General features: G+C 41.4%; 1 protein-coding gene across 1 annotated transcript in view; it reads left to right on the top strand.

Annotated features, from left to right (window-relative positions):
• Positions 1-5,256: 5,256 nt before the first annotated feature.
• The window catches only part of sntg2 (syntrophin, gamma 2), a 117,128-nt gene continuing 100,297 nt past the window's right edge, over positions 5,257-22,087 (top strand). The window contains exon 1 of the mRNA XM_026151094.2: positions 5,257-5,667. Coding sequence (XP_026006879.2) covers positions 5,599-5,667 — 69 coding nt within the window. The 5' untranslated portion in view covers positions 5,257-5,598. The remainder of the gene's footprint in view (positions 5,668-22,087) is intronic.

The raw sequence follows: 22,087 nt of genomic DNA, 5'->3' as shown, positions 1-22,087 counted from the left end.
GGTAAACACACTGTTACAATAGTCCAGTCTTGTAGAGACAAAAGCATGGATTATCAAAAAAAAAGCAGGTTACAGATTTAAGTTCTGCTCCAAAGAAAAAGCTTCATCAAAAATGACACCTAGATTTCTGAGGTTATGCCTCTGTGAGGGACCTAAATCACCCAGTCGCTGTTTAATATTGCACTGTCTGGTGCAATATTAAGCTGATTGTCATTAGCAAAAATATCAGGAAACTGCCGTATTATCTGGCCTAAAGGAAGAATGTAAATTAAGAACAAAATAGGTCCCAGCACAGAGCCCTGAGGAACTCCACACAGCAGCTCTGTATATTCAGACGTCATCTGGTTTGCAGACACACTAAAACTCCTAAAATCAACCCAGGTATCGTAATCATATTCAGTCCAGACTTTGACTAAACCACTTCAAAATGTTTTTTAGCCATTCAGAGGTGGGCTTGCTGGCATGCTGCATAACCCCAGTGTGCTTGAGTTTCATAGTACAAACTGATGGCCGGACATTCTCCCTTGGAATTTTCTGGTAGAGAGCAAAATTCATGATTTCATCAATTATGGTAAGCTGTCTAGATCCTGAAGCAGCCCCACACCATCACACTACCAACACCATGTTTGACTGTTCGTATGACGGTCTCTTTATGAAAGTTGTGTTAGTTTTACACCACTCAAACCTTCCAGAAAGTTGAGCTTTTATCTCATCACTCCACAGAGTTTTCCCCCAAAGTTTTGGGGCTCATGAAGACATTTTTTTTCTTAGCAAATATAAGACGATCCTTTGTGTTCTTTTTGATCAGTAGTGGTTTGCAAACTTTGCCCAGTCTTTTTCTAATTGTTGAATCAGGAAAACTGACCTTAACTGAAGTAAGTGATACCTGCAGGTCTCTAATGAAGTAGCTGGTGGGCATTTGTTCAGTGAGAGAGGTTTTCAGGAGTGTTGCTGAACCTATTAAGTTCCATCTGCTACACAGTTGTGTGTTTTTATGCAGTTGCAGCATTTCATATGTTGCCTTTGTAATATTTTGAATTAAAAATGTAGAAATTACTATGTTGTTTTTCCTTTACATTTCACACAGACATATGATTTTACAAGGTCTGTAGAATTTGTAGAGTTTGGACAGTAAACGCAATGCACTACATAGTTAAAACTGTAAAGACTGATTTAAACACAGCCTGGAGAAGGCTGGTCTTACCTATGAGAAAGCAGTTCTCGAGGAGTGACTTACTTTGGTGTACAGTGTTATGTAATCCATAACATTATGGGTTTCTGGATCAAAAGTTACTCCTAAAAGCAAGAAGGAACTGTAGAAAAAGAGATAAATGGTATGAATAGGAAGCCAGGAGAAATGCAAGAAAGCATTGGACCTTAGGGTGAACTTGGAGGAACCATGCCCCTCTTATTGTCTGCAGAGGATTACCGTCTGATTACTTTCCAATTTGAACAGAAAAGGTTTTACAGTACAGAAAAGATAGAAGCTGAACCAATTTACAGCAGATTCCTTAATGCCAAGCAGAGAATTCAGCCACACAAAGGCTGCCCTAAGATATGGAAGGATTAAAACAGCAGTTTCACCTAAATTCACTTACCTTTTAACATTGGATACCATAATCAGGGGAAAACTCAATTCTGGGTATTGTTAAAAAACAGATAGAAAAGTTTAAGAAATCCCTTACGTGTCAAAACAGCAAGTTCACCTCACCTGCTGCCCCTGGAGGAAAACTTTAAAACTTTGCAGACAGTGACATCTGAGATGTTCCAAGTTCACCCTGACAAACACCCCTTAGAGGGAACAAGAACAACACTTTGGGAACATGTGCATCATTACTCTACAGTCGCCAGGGACAAAGGAGGGTCAGGGTGAAAGAAAGTACCCCACCAGCAGCGATCAGTGATTTAGGCCAGGCATCTGAGCACAACTGGTTTTGGTGAAGTATTATTTTCAACACCAGAAATATGCCTACATTATAAACCTGTAATGTAAAATGCAAACTTAGGAAAATGAGCACAAAACTGTGGGAACATGTGCATCATTAGTCTCCAGTCAAAAGGGACAAAGAGTGGCAGAATCTAGCCTACTGGGAGCGATCACTGAATAGGGACAGGTTTTTGAACAAACTGGTTTTCATGGAGGATTATCTTCAACACCAGATATAAGACTAAAAAAAATATATCCGCAATATAAAAAACACAACCCGAGAAAAGCAACACTTTTAAATATAATATCAGAGGAAGAAAGTCACTTTGAAGCCTTGAATTAGGCTTTTTCAGCATCACAGAAGTTAAAGATGGAAGAGTGAGATCCAGCACGATGCGCTTGGATTGGAGAGCGCTTTAAAAATAACTGATTGATGGTTGGACGTCTATTTCCTTCTGCACTGTGGAGCTTTGACCAGATGTTAGGACTGCATCACACTTGGATGGAATTTTCCCTTCAATCTAAAAAATTTATTACATATCAAAGTTTAAAGTACTGAAATGTAGAGGTGACATACAGATACCTTAGTCTTATTAAAGTCTGAGCTACAGCTTTAACAAGACTCAACTCAGAAACAGTAGTAGATGTGAAGCCTGTCTGCCTGCTTTAGGTTGTGCTGTGCAGCCTGTCATTTGCTGTGTTGGGTTTCAGTCCCCTGCAGCCCCGAAATTTCAGTAAAACAATAGTAATACTACTGCTACTCAGTACTGATATTACTTTTAGATATTGGTTTCTGCTTGTTTTCTTTACACAGTACAGTTCTTTACACAACCTCTTAGTTCTAAGACCAAAAGGTGGAGAGCACCAGGTATTTAAACCCTAGTGGAGGTTGTCCATTAGGTGGTCGTTAATCATGTATTAATCATGTATTAACCTGTTACATGAGCCAAGGGGTGAAAAGGTGTGGAAAAAAGGTGTTGGTCATTACCACCTGAGTTTTCAGGTGAAAGCACTTTGACACCTATTATGTATGTTATCTGTTGAAGTCACCTGTGGGTGGGGGCTGAGGTGCCTGGGTAGGGACCTCAAGACTGTTGCTAGCTGGTGTTAGTGATGGTCGTTCACAGTGGAAATAGATGGCCTCTTTTACTCCTGTAACCATCTGTCTTCTCTGTCCAAGATGTGAGCATTGGCATCCTTGAAAGAGTGACCTTTATCCTTTTGGTGCAGATGTGCGGCTCAGTCTTGTCCTGTCGAGGAGGCTCTTCCAAATTGTGCCATGCGTTTCTGAAATGGCTGTTTGGTTTCGCCTTGGGATGAACCAGTTTTTGTCTAAGGAGCATGGCACGGTATTTGATTTGAGCCACTTCCACCCTAGTGCTCAATATCATCTTTGCTGGTCTTGTAATGTTGTAATGTTACCTGCAACAAATTCAACAAAGGTCCCAAATAGATACTGTTGCTTTAGTTACATGGTACCAGATGCATTTAATGCATCCCTGCAAAGTTGTGGAGCTTTTGCATATTTACTAACTGAAGGAAAACACCCTGTTATCCAGGTCAGTGCTAAATTTGATTATGATTAATTGTTTTAGAATTATAGGTTTTTGCACAGAGAAGGGAAAAGCTTCTTAACTCTTAAATACAATACTGTGCTTATTTCATTATTTATTTATTCAATGAAGTAAAGTACGTTTTTCTAATTCACGACATGGCCACCAAAGGGCGATACCGATGGCTGCATCAAGCCTTCTGTTTCTATTATGTGTATGAGATAACGGATCTTCTATAAACACTTTCTAGATGAGTGTTTAGGTTTAGTTACTACTTTCAGGTAGTACTGAATAAAACACTGAGTCCATTCTGTCGCTTTTTTCACTTTACCAACTGATATTTTGCCCGTCATCGCGCACCTGCTAATCTCTTCACGTGGCCCACCCAACAGCAAGACTCTATAGAATTCATCCAGGATTCATTTCTTCTTTCTATCTGCATTTGCGCTTTTCCTTCGTGACATTCAATCATGTCTCCTGAGGGAAAAAAAGAGGCCTATCCCGGGGTGCTCCGTGCTATTCTCGGGTTCTCTGTGGTCTGTCTTAGAGACGTGTTTCTTTTTTACTATTCCCTCTGAGAAAGAAAGTTTTTCGTGTTGTTTGTTTTGCCTCGACTTATTTTTGGAGTCCTATCAGTTTAGGTTGAGCACCAATAAATAGATAATGGTGCTCCAGTGGGCTTAAGTGGTAGTTCTTACTGAGGGCAGAGCTGCACGGGTTTTCTTTAATATAAAATACAGAAATGTATTTTAACATGTGAGCTGCTTCATCTATGCACAGCCTTTTGACCTTTGCAGTTCTGCCTCAAGAAATGTTTACCTGAAACTCAAGGCTGCACACTCAACTCCACAAGGCCTGCTGTATTTGCAGTAGCAGTAATAAGTTGGAAAGCAGATTTTTTTTTTCTCCTCCCCAAATCCATAACAGCCATAAAACATCAGATTTTGCAGGATGCTGAGTGGGAAGCCAGCCATTGAAGTATGAAGCTGAAGTAGCTTCCCTAACAATTGCACCTCTCCCAGTCCTCTGATGATACCTTTTCATACTCTGATGAAAGTGCTAGGCTGTAATATATTGCAATGGGGCGCTTCGTCATTGTTACTCTCCCAGATCCACATTAGCGCTCTAATCCGGAACATAAAAAAATACAAAACAAAAGTCTGTCACTGATTATAGGGCTGTAACCACACAGAATGAAACCCTCTCTCAGGTATTGTGTGCCCTTAGATAGTTGTGAGTCTATTTTTAACCTCTATTTCTCCTGGAAAAAAGAAAGATGGTTATTAGAAGAGGTATCATATTCTGTGTATAAAGCTGTCTATACCACTGAAATCCAACATGAGTCAGGCCGCATTGGCTGGATCCCTGAGGCCAGCTCTGAGGAGCCGGTGATAAGATTGACTTAAAAAAAAAAAAAAGCCCTTCTCTGACCCATCACCCTCCATCAGGAAGATGAGCCTTCTTTCCCTCAAGCGCGGCTTTGAGGATGCCACAGAAATTAATTTGTGCCAGTATCCATTAACAATTACCGTGCTCACACAGTCGGGGAGCCTTCACCTGGCCGCAAAGTTCAAGGACAATGTTGCTGTTTAGTGAACATAAATGTTGTTGATTGCAATATAGCCCATCATTAGAGGATCCGAGCACTAATTATGATAAATATGCATCCGTGATTTCTGCTGATTAAAATGCCTCCAGGACTCCAGCATCAGTGAACGGGTTAATGTGCTGTGGTTTGACGCAGGAATGGTTAATAGGAGGACAGGCAGCAGGTGGGGAGTCATGCAGACTGATGAGGAGCAGCAGCAGCAGCAGCAGAAGAAGCAGAGGAGCCGCTGTGTGCTGACAGTTGGGGCTGAGCCGGGGAGAAACGAGCAGCGACGGGCGCTCCTAGTTCGTCCCTGCAGCGGGCACCATCGTGGTCATCTCAGGATACGCACGGCTGTTTTCCTGTTTTTCCTTTTTCGAAGAACCCCCGAGCTTTTCAGGCATGCTTTCTCCTTCTGTCTTCGTGGGTAAGCGGGACGCCGGTGAATAACACTTCCCTTCAGCGGCTGGATAAATGACTTGAGAAACTCTCGTCGAAGTGAGCGGACAGAGAAAGCGGTTGTACGGGAGATGAATGTTACCGGGAAACAGCAACCTGAGCTGATCGAGCGACCCGCCAGCCTCCCGGTTCCAACTTCGGCAAGTAAACCCTTTCAGTCATTCCCTGTGAATGACTGAAATCTAACAGCAGTTTGCAGTTTCCGTGTTAGGGCACTCCGAAAGAGCACTCGGGCAGTTCGTCCGCTCATGTGGAAGGCAGCTCCAAGCTTCCTTTAAAATTATACTATTTATGCTTCTTTGCTTTTAACTGCTTGACGCTGAACAGGCTCGCGTTCAGGTGTCAATCGTTTCCAAAGCGTCATGAATAGCTGTACAGTTCGGCATACATCTAGAAAACTATCGCTCTCTTACTTAAAAAACAAACAAACGTTCAACTTTTCTAGATGGCGTTTTGCTGGTCATATAACGATAAATGATCTATTAGGCATGAGCTGCTGGTATCCAAGTGCTACAGGTTTAAGAACAATATCTATGGAAACATGGCTATTTTATGTATTATTTATTGTTGCATTAGCCGAATCCAGCAAAAGACTATACTAATGTCTTATTGCTGTTTATTACATTATTTGAACAGTGTAATTGAACAAACGAACGCGTAATCATTACATTGGCTAATTCCTAAATTAAGTCTGGTACGTAGTTTCTTCTCTATGATGAAACGGCGCGTTTGGTTAAATGATTATCCGGTATGATTTGATAGGTTGTAGCATTTATGTTGCAGGTGCACTAAGCAGCTTAGCTCTTATAGCTTGATATTATTTTTCACATTTAATTTAACTCTTTACAGTAACAATAATAAAAAACAAACAAACCAGTGTTCACGATTTGAGATGACAACAAAATAAGTTTAAATAAGTGACTGCTAATTGTTTCCGTTATAGCGCTCTCGAACCCCAGTTGTAATACAGCTATTATTATTATTATTATTGTTATAATTATTATTATTATTATTATCACCATCTTTTGTCGTGAGTTCACCGAGCTTCCTTCAGGGCTTCATATTTAGCAGGATATCATGTTTAGGCTACTTTAGCAAGAAAACAGATGACCTGACCTTTTACCAGACTTTCATATTCTGTGAGTCAGCTCTGTAAAGAAAAGTCCATCATAGGCTGCAGGACATATTACTTAACCAAGCACTGTCTTCAGAAATAGGGTTAAAATTATATATCACCACTTGCATCCACAGTTGATTTTTCATATGTGTCAGTAAGCATGTTTCCATGGATACCTTGCTGTAAAGTTTTAAGTTCTTGGTTCATTTAAAAGGACAGCTTCTGGCACATCTTTACCTACATTTGTCCTTTTGTCGCCTTCGCTGGGCGTCCAGCACCTTTAATTCAATTGAAGCCACTGCCTTGCTTTCACAAAGCCATTAAATACTGGATATCTGAGCCTCTGGGGACACACAAGTCTTGAGCTTAACTCTATTTAGAGTGCGTTCAGTTTCCACACACTTCCACTCTCCATTTACCACTGAGTAATGGCTAAGATTATACAGTAAGCACAAGTAAACAGTTGCAAATTGCAAGAGAATCTCCCATTCCACAACTCGTGTTTATGACAGTGCAATGTAAAGTTTCAGGCTGGTAAGCATGGACTTAATTGTGCCTGGAATTAACAAAATGTAGTTTGGCATGTCCTTCAGCAGTTTCAAATATCAGGGTAATCTGGCTTGAATTAATGCCAAAATGTGTTAATTATAGATGCTTTATTATATGCAGTTAGGCTGCTTGGAAGATTCCAGAGACGGATTCGAGTTTGCATCCAAAGTGCTTTACCATATTTCCCGTTTTTACTCCCCCCTCCCCAATTTATGTCATATATATTTGGATTATGTTGTTTTAAGGGGGTTTTTACTCAATCTTCCATCAAAGGGAATGTTAAACATGAAACCGCAATCATAAAATTTGGGTTTTTCAAACACGGAGATGCCCTGAATCTATCTGGGTGATTGGCAATCACTGATAAATTAGATGAAAGTGCTGGGAAGGCACACCTCTCCTATTTTTTCCCTTTGTTATTCCCATAGCACGCTGGGTGCATATCAACAAATATTTGATGCCCCCTAATGATGAAGCATCTGAGACGTGATTACTGTGAAGACTTGCGTAAACCAGGGTGTAGCAAAAGTAAGGAATAATTCAGGTTTGTATTGAATTGCCTGAAGGTGTTTGAAGAGTCAGTGGATACAGTAAACTGAGTCCTCCTGTCCAAATACAAGCAGCTCTCTGCCTACAGTGTGTGTGTGTGTGCATTAGTTTTGCCATGTTTGAATTGTATGTCACGGTATATTAGTGCTGTGATTGGCAGGCAGGGTGTTTTCCTGCCTCTGCACGCTGGGAGAGACTCCATCCCCGACTTAGTTCAAGCAGTATATTTGTGTGGTGAACACTTGAAAAATGTAACTCTTCCTACATAATTCTCTGCCTTTGCCTGGATTCTGGACTGTGTTTCAGCAGCTTATTGATGAACCCATCACTAAGATGTGCCAAAATTCATAATTACTGGATAGTTTTTGTGCCGTTTTGACTTCATAACAAATGAACTGTGGTCAGAAAGTTTAGCGAAAATCTAGAAAAGTTCAAACCATTCCTGATTTAATTTTAATAGAGCCACAGAGTCTTAATCAGATTCGGTCCGTAAACTGATCCTAGGGGAATAAATTCATGATGCAGAATGCTTAAGTAAACAACGGTCATGCTCACCCTCGTGCTGTGCCAGTTTTCTGTTTTCCAAGTTTTGGGTTTTTCTAGTGAATCGTAATGTTTGGTTTATGGGTTGTAGCCATATGTCCATGTATCAATTACCTTCCACTTATCCAAAGTTGAGTCACAGTGGAAATGAGCTAAGCACAGTAATCCAAAAAATCATTCTTCCTAGCACTTTCCAATTCTTCCTGGTAGACCTCAAGCCATTCCCCGACCAGCTGAAATCCAACCTCCTCAGTGTGTTCTGGGTCTACCCGGGATCCCCTCACTGATGGGCATGCTTGTAAAACCTTTTGAAGGGATGCACCTGCCCAGAAGGCATCTTAACCAGATGTCTGAAGCACTTCTTCATGTTGAAAAAAGGCAGTTGGAGCGGCTCGCTTCTGATATCAGCGTTTCTCACCCTACCGCTAAGCCCGACCCCAGCATTCTTACAGAAGAATCTCATCATGGCTCCTTGAGCTTGTGACCTCATTTACATTCATTCTGTTATTACGACTATAAGTGAGTAGTGGAACAGACTGGTAAAAATGAAAGCTTCACTTTTCAACTCAGCTCTCGACCTGCGTCTCCACCTCAAGAGCCTTGTATAATGTCTGCATTGTTGCTGATGCAGCACCAACCTGCCGTCCACCTGACGTTTCACCTTACCATGGCTTTATTTTTTAATCCATAGAGAACCATGACGTCAGTGTATGATGTTGGTGTAGCTATGTTTTGGATGTTGTTTCTGGAACTGGAAAATGAAGCCAAAGCACATCTGCCTTTGACCTGCAAGTCACAGAACTTTGACATCACAGCAACATGATTGGTCTGTTGCAGTGGTGGATCTGGAGTAACATTAACTGTGATCATGGAGGAAAACCATCAACGAGATATCTGATGCACTGAAATGTCTCGATGACGTTTTTCTTTTTCACAAGTACAGTATTGCAGTGACTGAATGAAGGGCATTCAAAACAATCCTCTGGATGTTTTCTGCCTTTTGCTCTGTTCTTGGTCGATAAAATGATCCCACACTGCTTCAAAAGGACAACTGTGTGTTTTTATGGTTTTACTGGATTGGCAATGTTTCTGAGATCATTTTTCACCAGCGTTCCCGGGGGTATTCCATGGTGGATCCAAATCTGATGTTGCTTTCATAATTAATTATGGCAAAATCCGTGAGATCACTGGCTGCAATGACAGAGACAGTTTTACAGATGGCCATAGACACTCACTGTTATACCTCTCTCCTGACCTCCTCCTGTCCATCCGCCAACAATCACAACCAAAAAATTAAGAAAAAAAAAGTTTGAGAACATTTCAGCAGATGGATCAACTAATGGACCAGATGCATCTCAAAGGCCCTGCGCCAGCTCTTTGTTGTTGTTTTTCCTGTTTCTTAAGGAATTGGCTTTAAGATACTGTTTGTCTGAGGTACTGTTGTTAGGCCTGCCACATCATTTTTTAACAACACAAGGTACACCATGCTGACAGATGCCAAATGTTTGGCTCTTTAGGATTCATCATGATGGTGCTAATGTACTACTTTTATGTGTTTCTAGTTGTTATGACTGGCATTTTTGGGGGAAATTCAACTAAAGAAATAAAAACAAATGTTTGGGTTTTTTGCCTAATTTTTTTTATTAGGTACTAAAATTGGCTTTGTCAGGTTGCCCCTTATAAGTAGAAACAGTATTGGTTCAGTAAGGTGCTTTTTGTGGCTGAATGATTCATAAGTCAGTGTTAAGTGGTTTAAAAAAATAAAATTTCTCTGAAAATGTTCATGTACAGGGATGACATTGAAAATGAATGAAAAAGCAGGAAATGTGAAGAAAAATCCCCTGAAATATATTCAGAAAACCTGGAGACGGCTTTAACAACTTAGAGGAAAGTCTGGATTCTTGGAAGAAAAATATAAAGGAATTAAAAGAACTTTTGCACAGTAAAAGTTCTTTTAATTTTAAGAAGACAAGATGGCGCCTGTGTTTCGCTTTGCCGCTTGTACAGCTCGCTGGTATAGTTTTATACTGGCCGCTATTGTCACTTGCAATATTATTTTTACCGTCCTATGTTTTGATTTTGTCTCTGCCACCAATACTTATGATCGGGGCATGATGTTGTATATCAAAGATTCAATGGAGAGCTACTGTGACAGCTGGGACAGTTACAGGAAATTTTTCCCTCCACCCTTTGTGTGTTCCTCACCTGACTGCATGTTACCGTACATATCGGTGGGATTTAACACGAAGAAAAGAAGAAGTAGGGGAACCAGGGCCGGTGTCCAGGTGCGACTGAGAAGGTACCGAAGATTAGCTTCTTGGATGTGGGAAGAATCCCGGTGCCTACGACCAATTCATCTATTGTCACCTGGTGCCGACGCTACACTGCAGTTCCCAGCTCGGAGTCTATGGTCTGATGGCCCCATGTTCACTTGGCGTCCCTCCTTCGACCGCCGTTTTGATGGCAGAGGTGATATACCACTATGGATATTAGCTTCTGCTAGCCCTGAAGTCCCCGCCCGGCGTAACAGGTGTAGAGGTGCGCACAGGTGTTTATTTCGAGTGCCACTGCAGTCAGCTGTTGACTGCACCAACCAAAAGTCTTCAATCAGGTTTGCCCTGCTCAACACTCGCTCAATCACAAACAAATCGTTTATTTTAAACGATCTTTTTATAAAGGAATCTCTCAACTTCTTGTGTTTAACTGAGACGTGGCAACAAAACATGGATTATATACATCTGAAGGAAATTTGTTCTACTGGCTGCTCCGTCATCGGAACTCCACGTCTTTCGGGACGTGGCGGAGGTCTCGCTGTTGTGCACCAGGACAGATTCACATGCAGACTGATGAACTCGGATTCTTTTACCTCATTTGAACTTCAGATGATCAAGGTCGGCTCTTTGCACACCTTTTATTGTATTTTAATCTACCGACCTCCTGGCCCTGTCGGAGTCTTTTTAACTGAATTTAACGACCTCCTATCATCCATTATTAAATTAGAGAAGGTGGTAATGTTGGGAGATTTTAACTTTCATATTGATGATGCATCCTGTAATATGGCTGCTGACTTCATGACTATCACAGAGTCTTTTAATTTTATGCAGCATGTTTCTGGCCCTACACATGTAAAGGGTCACACATTGGACCTTGTTTTCTCCTTGGGTTTAAATATAAATGACATTTGTGTGGAAAATGTCCATGTGAGTGACCATAGCTGCATATATTTTAACTTGTCGTTTCATTTGGATCCCCCGGCTCCCAAAATAACGATTGAAAGGCGAATCATAAACCTGAACGCCGGCAAAAGGTTCTCTGCCATGTTTGACGCTTAAATGACTTACAATGATTTGGACTCTCTTGTCTCATCCTTTAATAACCAGTGTACCTCTATTTTAGACATAGTGGCACCTCTGAAAAAAAGTACTGTCCTACGTTTGAAATCTCATCCTTGGCTAAATGAAAACATTCGTAATTTCAGAAGATATTGTCGCAAGCTAGAACGTTTGTGGAAGGCTTCCAAACTTGAGGTTTATAAGTTACACCTTAAAGAATCTATCCTCTTGCTAAATGACATGTGGAAAAATGCCAGAACAGAGTATTTTTCACACCTCATAGCTTCAAAAAAGAAAGATCCTAAATTCTTGTTTAAAACAATTAAGAGTATTGTTTCTCCTGATGCTCCTTGTGCACCAGTTCACTCAACGTCCGACTGCAATGAGTTTATGAACTATTTCAGAAATAAGGTCATTGCAACCAGGTCTAATATCTCTCCATCATCTTCTCAATATCAAACTTTTAACTTGCTCTCCTCTGATACTTGGTCGTCTTTTACTCCTGTTACATTACAAGACATCAGAGGCCTGCTTTGTCATATAAAACAGACTTCAAGCCCCCTTGATGTCCTTCCATCTTCATTTTTCACTAGTGTGTTTGATTCAATTGGCCCCTGTATTGTGGAAATGATAAATACTTCTCTTCATATTGGCTCAGTCCCCAGCTTCTTTAAACAAGCTATCGTCGAGCCAATATTAAAGAAACCCCAGCTGGATCCATCTCTTCCTAACAGTTATAGGCCAATATCCAAATTGCCTTTTATATCGAAAATTTTAGAAAAAGTAGTACTAGAACAACTTAACTATTTCCTGGATAAAAATGCTGTTATGGACACTTTCCAGTCTGGTTTTCGTAAATTGCATTCCACTGAAACGGCCTTACTTAGAGTATCTAGTGATATCTTGATGGCAGCAGACTCTGGAGAATACACAGTGCTGGTCCTGCTGGATCTCAGCTCTGCTTTTGACACTGTAGATCACAGTATCATGATAAACAGACTCGAGAACTTGTTTGGGATTACTGGTGTTGTTTTAAAATGGTTTATATCATATCTGTCTGAGAGATCTTTTACTGTTTGCATGAATCATGTCACATCAGAATCAACAGTTTTGCCGTGTGGGGTACCTCAGAGATCTGTCCTGGGTCCAATTCTCTTTTTACTTTATGTATTTCCCCTAGGCCAAATTATTAAGCGCTATAAATATATCTCCTATCATCTCTATGCTGACGACATCCAACTATACTGTTCCTTCAAAATGTCCGAGTTTTATAAATTGTCTAATTTAAGTAATTGTCTGACAGAAATCAACAAATGGTTATATGACAATTTTCTCCAACTAAACTCTGATAAAACAGAAACTCTAATTATTGCTCCAGACCATATGGTCCCAGAAATTAGACAGCATATCAGCTTCTTAGACCCTTACGTAAAATCAAGCCTTAGAAATCTCGGTGTCTTATTTGACAGCTCGATGTCGCTCGAGCAGCATTCTAAGCAGCTAGTCCGAAACTGTTTTTATCATTTACGGAATATTTCTAAACTCAGACTAATGGTATCAAAGCTTGAACTTGAGATGATTATTCATGCTTTTATTTCTTCTCGTTTAGACTATTGTAATGGCCTTTTTACTTGTTTTAACAAATCAGCCTTAAATCGTCTTCAGACTGTGCAGAATGCTGCAGCACGTCTCTTAACAGGCACCAAGAGAAGATCGCATATCACTCCAGTCTTGGCCTCCCTTCACTGGTTGCCTGTAAATTTTAGGTTTCAGTTTAAAATTTTAGTTCTAACCTTTAGGGCCCTGCATGGTCAGGCTCCTCAATATTTATCTGACCTGCTGAAATCACATACATCTTCTCGGGCTTTAAGGTCATTAGATCAGAGACTGTTGGTGGTACCACGCACTCGTTTTAAAACTCGTGGTGATCGGGCCTTTCAGACTGTGGCACCACGGTTGTGGAATTCTCTCCCACTGTCTCTTCGCTGCACGGACTCCATTGATTGTTTTAAGAAACAGCTGAAGACATTTTTATTTAGAAAAGCATTTGATTAATTTCTTCTTATGCTGTTTTTATAGTTTTATTGTTTTACATTGTTTTATTTACTGTTATATTGTTTTATATTCCCATTTTCTGTGTTGTAAAGCACTTTGTGATTTTTATCTGTGAAAAGCGCTATATAAATAAATTTTACTTACTTACTTACTTACTTACTAAACACCTTGGATCTTCTTGCACTACTGTATTTTTAGTTATTTTGGTTCAATAAAAACAAGTACAGTCACATTTTCAGAGTTCATTTAGTATCACATCTCTTGAGATGCTTTAGTTTGAACTGGCAAGTTGGAGCTTTCAGTACACTGGTTGCATCAGCTCTAAATGTAATTAAAACAGACTTTAATGAGCCATGTGTTTTGTGTGTTACAGTTTCTCATGCGCAGACTCCCCACAACAGATTCCCCCGTTGACACAATGCAAACACATTTACAAACACAGTATTGATGTTAAAATATTGACAGTGATGGAATAATTACGCACACACAGCCTTACAGGATTATACTCACCGTTAAGGATATTGACTTGCTGGTCAACATTAACATTTACAGAAGGGGAATGCTGCAAGGACAACCGAAAGCGGAGATCAGTGCAAATGGGATTAAAAAGAGGGTGACACAATGTTATTATCAGACAATCAAACCCAGGCTTGTCCCATTTTAAAAGCTAAAAAAAATAAGTGGCATTCATGTCACATAAAATTTCCAACCCCCTGTGGTCACCCGCTCGAGGGTTTCTCTTGGCAGGAACTGCAGAACCTTAATTATACCCCAGTGGAGTGTGAAAGTCTGCTTTTGTATTCAGGAAGTCAATCATATTTTAACCAAATCACTCCTGTTGGAGCATGAAACATGCATTCTCTTTAACTTTTCATTTTCCCAGAGCTACTCAGGTAATTGGAAAAGACAAAATAATCAGACTTGATATTTAAAAAAAATTAAATTCTATTTCTCTCTTTTCTTTTTTAAAGGTTATATTTAGTCTCTTTCATTGCCAGAACAATATTCAATTTTCCTCCTATCACTGCAGTCAGGCTCTTCAAAATGAATACAATAATTTAATGACCCTAGAGAGAGAATGCAAACATGTGGCACGTGTTGCTAGGACTGCTTCAGTCATTTCCACCTTATATTCTGTTTAGTAGGACTATACAAAATTGTTACACTGCGTGTAGATCCTTTCCTCTCAGATGGGTCCATGGTTTAATGTTAATCTCCTTATGGCATATGAGCTAATGGCAGGAACATGAGGATCCCATGAGGACTGTGAGATGGGCCAAAGGGCACACTCCAGCGTTATATCATAAATTAGTCCTTTTTTTAAGCATATAATTAATCCCTGTAGGAAGTGCAAAGATACATATATAACACACCATCATGCACAGCCATATTCCATTATTCAACTTAGTCCAAAGTCAGGCGTTAATTAAAGCTTTAATTAGACTGCGTTTTAATTTTTTAAATGTCAAGAGGATATGAAGTGTCATAAATCCTGATACATCAAAAACAAGTTGCGGCTGTCACTGTTTGTCTTGAAATGTTTCTTTAGCAAATAAAAGGAAACTCGTCCTCCACATTATTAATACCCACGGCGTTTCATTAGCATTTTTATTTAGATTCAGGGCAGGAAACTTATGCATTTTAATGTCCTCCACATTCATTTTCAAGCGAGATACGAAGAAATCTACCTCGTCTCCTCACCGGCTGACGGCGGATTGTCGTGGACATTTTACTCACCTCTTCGAGAGAAACTGCACTGAAAAAATGCAGCGAAAGAAACAGTAGCTGGGCGCCCGAGAGTCGCCCTTGAAATGGAAATAAATGAATTATGGTAATATAAACAGTCCTACATTAGTTCCTCAAAATATACATTCACCCTAGATTATTCCTCCCACAGTAGCAACATGAAAACTTTCCACTCAAACCAAACTTTCACTGCTTTGTTTACAATGCATTTCATATCTGTGCGCAGCTCTCTGTTTTTATTTATGACTAATGAAGATAAAAGAATAAATTATACTCTCATTACCAACAATTTAAAAACCTGAAGACCAGTTGCTCTTATTTTGGGGGGGGGGGGGGGGGCTGTACTATCTAACACAGTTGGACCGTGGTGCTGTTTGAGCAGTAAAGCTCCGTGAGAGGAGCCTTTTCAAACAACATATATATACAATAGAGAGGAAATGCATCAAGTGGGTCTGATTCCCCATGGAGGCACTCCGAGTGGAAGATTGAACAAAGATGATTGCAGAAGATACAACTCCACATTTCTGAGAGCTCTATTCATGTGAAGGCGGCTCCATCCTGGCTACAGCTTATTGACCCTCTAAGATACTGATACACAGTGAAGGCCTGATTTACTTAATATGCAAGCATTTTACCTACACAAACTAAGCTTAAACTTAGAAGTATCAACCAACTGAATGATGACATCAGATAGTTGCTTTCCTGCAGGTCCCTTCCCTTTCTTTTATTGCATATACTGTCACACAAAGGTTTGTGAAGTAAGGATTTTGGCTGCTGCTGTTTATTTTATTTTTTTATCTGGACAGGGCAAAGTGCTAAGCTCCCCGAGTGCCACCCACAGTGCAAGTCCAGCACATAAGCTGCAGAAGCAAAACAAGTTTCACTTTTCAAAAGTAGAAAACCTCCTGAACAACAGATACGGCTTTTCTCTTGGTTCTATTCATGAAACTCTGCTCTCTTTTCTTTTTCCTCAGTCTCTTCTTACTGTTCTTGAATGAAGTAATGGAGCCCGTTCCAGCTGTTATGCTGCCTGGCTAGCTAGCGCACAGCACTGCAGTGTGAATTTGTCCAATTATTAGTGTTTAGAATTTGTTAAACACAGACAAATTATATTATTTTGTGTCAGATTAGAACTACGAGTAAGAAGGAGTGACATTTAATACAGGTTCCCTAGCAACACACTCCACAACACTCCTGGCAGCCAATAATATAATACATTTACCCTAACACAACAACTTTTGAAATGTGCTTCATTTAGCTTTGACCAGGGCCCTATTTCAGGAAGCCGGTTTAGTGCAAACTCTGAGTAAGTATACCCTGAGTTAACGAAAACTCTGGGTTTTCAGTTTCACAAAGCGAGTTTAGATTAATTCTGAGCGAGTTACTATGACGACACACTCCGTGAAGCTAACCTGCCCCCTAGCAGGTTTACTTCAACTAACCCTGACTGTCCCCGCCTCTTTGTCGGAAACCTGACTGTAGGAAGTGTCAGACATGGCGTGCCCCTTCCTTGAAGAGCCAGTAGATGTTGAAGCCCAAATTCTCCGCAGAGCTCTCCGCCGGGAGAGAGTGATTAGAGTGCGTTCGGACATTTTATCATTTCCTGATGATTTCCTGTGTGAACGTTACCGTTTTTCAGCACAATCTATAATTTATTTGAATAACATCCTCAGGACTAATATTGCTCATGTGACACATCGCGGACATTCTCTCAGTTCTGTGCATATTATTTGTATTGCACTTCGGTTTTTTGCAAACGGGAGCTTTCTGTATAATATTGGTGACGCTGAGCACGTTTCCAAGGCTACCGTCTGTCGGGCAGTCAGGAATGTTACAGTTGCACTGAAACGTCTCCTGTACTCGTCTGTGGTGTTCCCCGGTCACAGACCCACAAGATTTATCAAAGAGGGATGCCACAAAATTGCAGGTATCAGGATGAACGAAACTTAATTCATGATGTGGTGATACTTGAACTACTACTTAAATTTTACATTTATTCTCACGGTTCCCAGGCGTGATTGGCTGTATAGATGGTACTCACATTCCAATCATTGCTCCTTCAGTAAATGAAGGAGACTATGTGAACAGGAAGTCTTTCCACAGCATCAATGTACAGGTACATAGTTCCCTGTAGCATTTCAAACTAACAAATTATTTCATTATAGTAATGGATGCTAATTTGTGTTCTCTGCACTGTGAAGATCATATGTGATGCTGCCAACATCATCACAAATGTGGAAGCCAACTGCTCAGCCTCTGTGAGTGGTGGTGGTGGAGGACCCCCACCTGTTTTTCGGGCCTCCGCTTTTTTTCTGTTGGCTATAACGGGTCACATTTGAGCATACAGAGTAAGCAAATATGTACTTGTAATGTGCTCAGATAATTTCAATAAGTGCTTACAGAGGGGAAATTAATGTAGCCTCTAACTGCAATTGATTTACATCGGACAAACAGACCAAGCACTATGGCTCATAATACAATTACACCTTACCTGGTTGGACTATATTTTTATATTTCATTTTTACTTGCTGCCAGGAACGTTTGGGGCCTGTTGGGTTGCACCTGCGCTCACATCACAAAATCAAATGTATAAAATAAAAAATAAAATAAAATATAATAAAATAACGTGTTAAATGGGTGGAAATCCCTAGATCAATGTTTAAATTAACACTCACGCATTGACTCTGTCGGCTATGTTTTGCCATGCATGCTCACTTTCTTTTGCAGCTGAGGCTGCGTTACTTTTTTCCCGTGGAATTTGCATGTTATCGGCATATGCTGCCATCAGAATTTCGGCCTCAAGCGCTGTAAAATACATTGACCGCGCCTTCTTTCCCTCCGTCTCCATGGTGACTCGCTTAATCTGTGCTCCACTAATCAGGGCTTTATGTATCCTCGTGCGCGCGCTTAACTTGGGGTTAAAGCAACTCCGCGTTGACTGAACTAATTGTTATCAGCCTTTCTGAAACCGAATATTCCGAGTTGGACAGTTCGGGGTTACCCCACCCTGAGTATCGTTTTTCACTCTGAGTTTTCTAAACTGGCTTCCTGAAATAGGGCCCAGGGGCCTAAATTAAGAAGCTCATTGCACATGTTGTTATTATTAATCTCTTCCAGTGTAATTTTCTCTCCCATTATCCCCTGTTACACCCCGGCCTAGGCAACCGGGGTGCAACGTAGAAAAACAAAGATAAGGAAAATAAAACCACGAAGGCTCTCCACCAAAATCCCAAAACGAAAATATCCCATGACGAAAGTATTAACAAACCCATTCACAACTATTTACAACAGACTATTTATTTACAACAAAACACCAAACTATTTACAACACGGGGGAGATCGCGACCATGACATACTGAAACACAAGGCTTAAATACATAGAAGGAGCAATCAGGGAATGGACCACAGGAGGGAAACACAGCTGGGGCAAATTAGAACTGACGAGACAAGGAAAATGTAAACTGAACACACTAAGATAACACAGATTTTCAAAGTAAAGCAGGAAATACATAAGTCATGCAAAAACAAAACACTGACACACCGAAACGTAACATTTCCCCCTACCCAAAAATCAAACATGTAACCCCAAGTGAAAAGTTTGATTCAGACAAACGAAGGCTAAAACGAAGGCAGACGAAGCTGATGGAGGCTGGAGCGGTCCCACTGACCCTCCAGCAGACGACGAAGGCTGGGGCGGTCCCTCGGACCCTCCAGCGAAGGCGGATGAAGGCTGGAGCGGTCCCACGGACCCTCCAGCGACGACAAAGGCTGGGGCGGTCCCACGGACCCTCCCCCCAGCGAAGGCGGATGAAGGCAGACGAAGCTGATGGAGGCTGGAGCGGTCCCACGGACCCTCCAGCAGACGACGAAGGCTGGTGCGGTCCCCTGGACCCTCCAGCAGAGGCGGATGAAGGCTGGAGCGGTCCCTCGGACGCTCCAGCGAAGGCGGATGAGCAGCTCACTAGCTGCACACACGGACACGCAGCCCACCAGCTGCACACACGGACACGCAGCCCACCAGCTGCACACACGGACACGCAGCCCACCAGCTGCAGAAGGCTGGAGCGGTCCCTCGGATCCTCCATCGAAGGCGGATGAAGGCTGGAGCGGTCCCTCGGATCCTCCAGCGAAGACAGACGAGCAGCTCACTAGCTGCACACATAGACACGCAGCCCACCAGCTGCACACACGGACACGCAGCCCACCAGCTGCACACACGGACACGCAGCCCACCAGCTGCAGAAGGCTGGAGCGGTCCCTCGGATCCTCCAGCGAAGGCGGATGAAGGCTGGAGCGGTCCCTCGGATCCTCCAGCGAAGGCGGATGAAGGCTGGAGCGGTCCCTCGGATCCTCCAGCGAAGACAGACGGAGGCTGAAGCGGTCCTCGGACCCTCCAGCGAAGACAGAAGGCCGAAGCTGTCCCTCCTTCGGACCCTCCACCGATCCCGGACGAGCCCCCATATGTTACACCCCGGCCTAGGCAACCGGGGTGCAACGTAGAAAAACAAAGATAAGGAAAATAAAACCACGAAGGCTCTCCACCAAAATCCCAAAACGAAAATATCCCATGACGAAAGTATTAACAAACCCATTCACAACTATTTACAACAGACTATTTATTTACAACAAAACACCAAACTATTTACAACACGGGGGAGATCGCGACCATGACATACTGAAACACAAGGCTTAAATACATAGAAGGAGCAATCAGGGAATGGACCACAGGAGGGAAACACAGCTGGGGCAAATTAGAACTGACGAGACAAGGAAAATGTAAACTGAACACACTAAGATAACACAGATTTTCAAAGTAAAGCAGGAAATACATAAGTCATGCAAAAACAAAACACTGACACACCGAAACGTAACACCCCATATGGTCATAACAGAAGGCTGCCCCTCACAGAGTTTCTTCCTGTTAAAAGGGAGTTTTTCCTTCCCACTGTCGCCAACTGCTTGCTTAAAGGGGTTGATTGTTAGGGTATCCTCTGTATTATTATTGGGTCTTACTTACAACATAAATATAAAGCTCCATGGGGCAACTATTCCTGTGATTTGGCGCTATATAAATAAAACTTAACTGAACATACTGGATTCACTTACCCTAAAATAGTTGATCAGAAATAAAAGGTCACACAACGCTGGTGATCAACTTTCTGAGTTTACCCAGGGTTTCTCCCAGGGTGGTGTCCGCAGCAACTGACCAATCTGAAAGGGGCGTTTCACAGATCATGTGAGTCTTCTTCCACTAAAAACACACCAAATGTTGATTAAAATCTACAACGAACGCAGAAAATATAAAAGTAAATTGCAACACTGTTGCAAAAGGACAAGAAATGATCATTAATGGGGTGATTAAGTGCACAGAGTGGTAAAATAAACATTTTAATTCCAGTTCATTATTTTATCACTGTGTGGCATTCAGTGCTGCCTTTTGCTTCTAAGATGACAGCTGCACATACTGCACTGCTATGAAACTTTAAACTGAATCCATTAAAGCTTGCTGCCTAATAAAGAAGACATGGAAATCACTGCTGTTTGACACAGATCCAAATGAAATCAATTTGATGGATTGAAATGGTATTCTTGTCGGTTCTGTGTTCCAGTAGCTGCAGTTACACTGGAGGAAAAGCGACTTAGCAGATTAGACTGGCGCATAAAACCATTTTAGACATTTTTAAATGACCAAATTAATACATGCACATTCTCGTGACAATGCAATGCAAAACATGCTCCAAATAAATGTGGCACTACAAGCCCTTTTGGGACTGTCCAGAGCTCAAGATCATTTCTTGCACCGGGCTGTAAACATGCTTTTTAATGCTGTAAAGTTGGGCATTTTAACATCAGAGTCTATAGGGATTGACTCCCTTTTACAGCCAGCCATGATTACATAATTACAATCGAGAGGTCTGGTTCAATGACTTGAATTAGTGGAGGTGAAGCTGAGCTGACAGCTGGTGGCATGTGGAGATGGAGAGAGGGGGATTTCAGCCACTCTTCCAGTCGATATAGGGGGAGACATTTGCTGTAGAGACCAAAACCAGTCCGTCACCCACGTTAATTTCTGCTGCAAAGCTGGGCTGCTTAACACGGTACTCTCATGATCGATTCACTTTGGAGCGAGTCTTAAGTGGCCACTCAGGGAACTGCAGTTTCTGGCACTCTGGTGTTGACTTCACTTTTCAGCCCCGGAGGTTGCTGCTTGTTGTTGCTTGAGATCTCTGAAATGTTCATTGGCATTTTGTTATTAGGCTTCTCTCAGCCTTGGCATCACAGCTTTGGGTTGTGCGTCGCAAACTTGGGAATTCACCTCATCAATGTTACATATACCCAAAAAAATCTTGTTCTATTTTCAAGTACTCATACAGTAAATATAAAAAGCCCCTTTCTCGTCCTTGCTTTAACTGTAACCCTTGAAGTAAACAGTGTTCAGCTCAAGAAAACTCACACTTTAGAAGCACTTGTGTATTTACTGTGGTTTAGCCAACATCTCTGAATCATCACCTCCTGCTGTGATCAAAGATGCATTCAAAACATGTTCAGACATGAGAATATGAATCTAATTTATCACCATAAACTGAATGAACTGAATGACTTTGCTATATAGCTCTCTAAAAAGGGACACAATCAGTGCTGAGGTATTTACGGAGACTTTGTTTTGCA

This window comes from Astatotilapia calliptera, chromosome 19 (assembly GCF_964374335.1).
Source record: "Astatotilapia calliptera chromosome 19, fAstCal68.1, whole genome shotgun sequence".
NCBI classification, from domain to species: domain Eukaryota; kingdom Metazoa; phylum Chordata; class Actinopteri; order Cichliformes; family Cichlidae; genus Astatotilapia; species Astatotilapia calliptera.
Note: the sequence above shows the minus strand (reverse complement) of the source record. Positions and strands in the feature narration are given on the sequence as shown.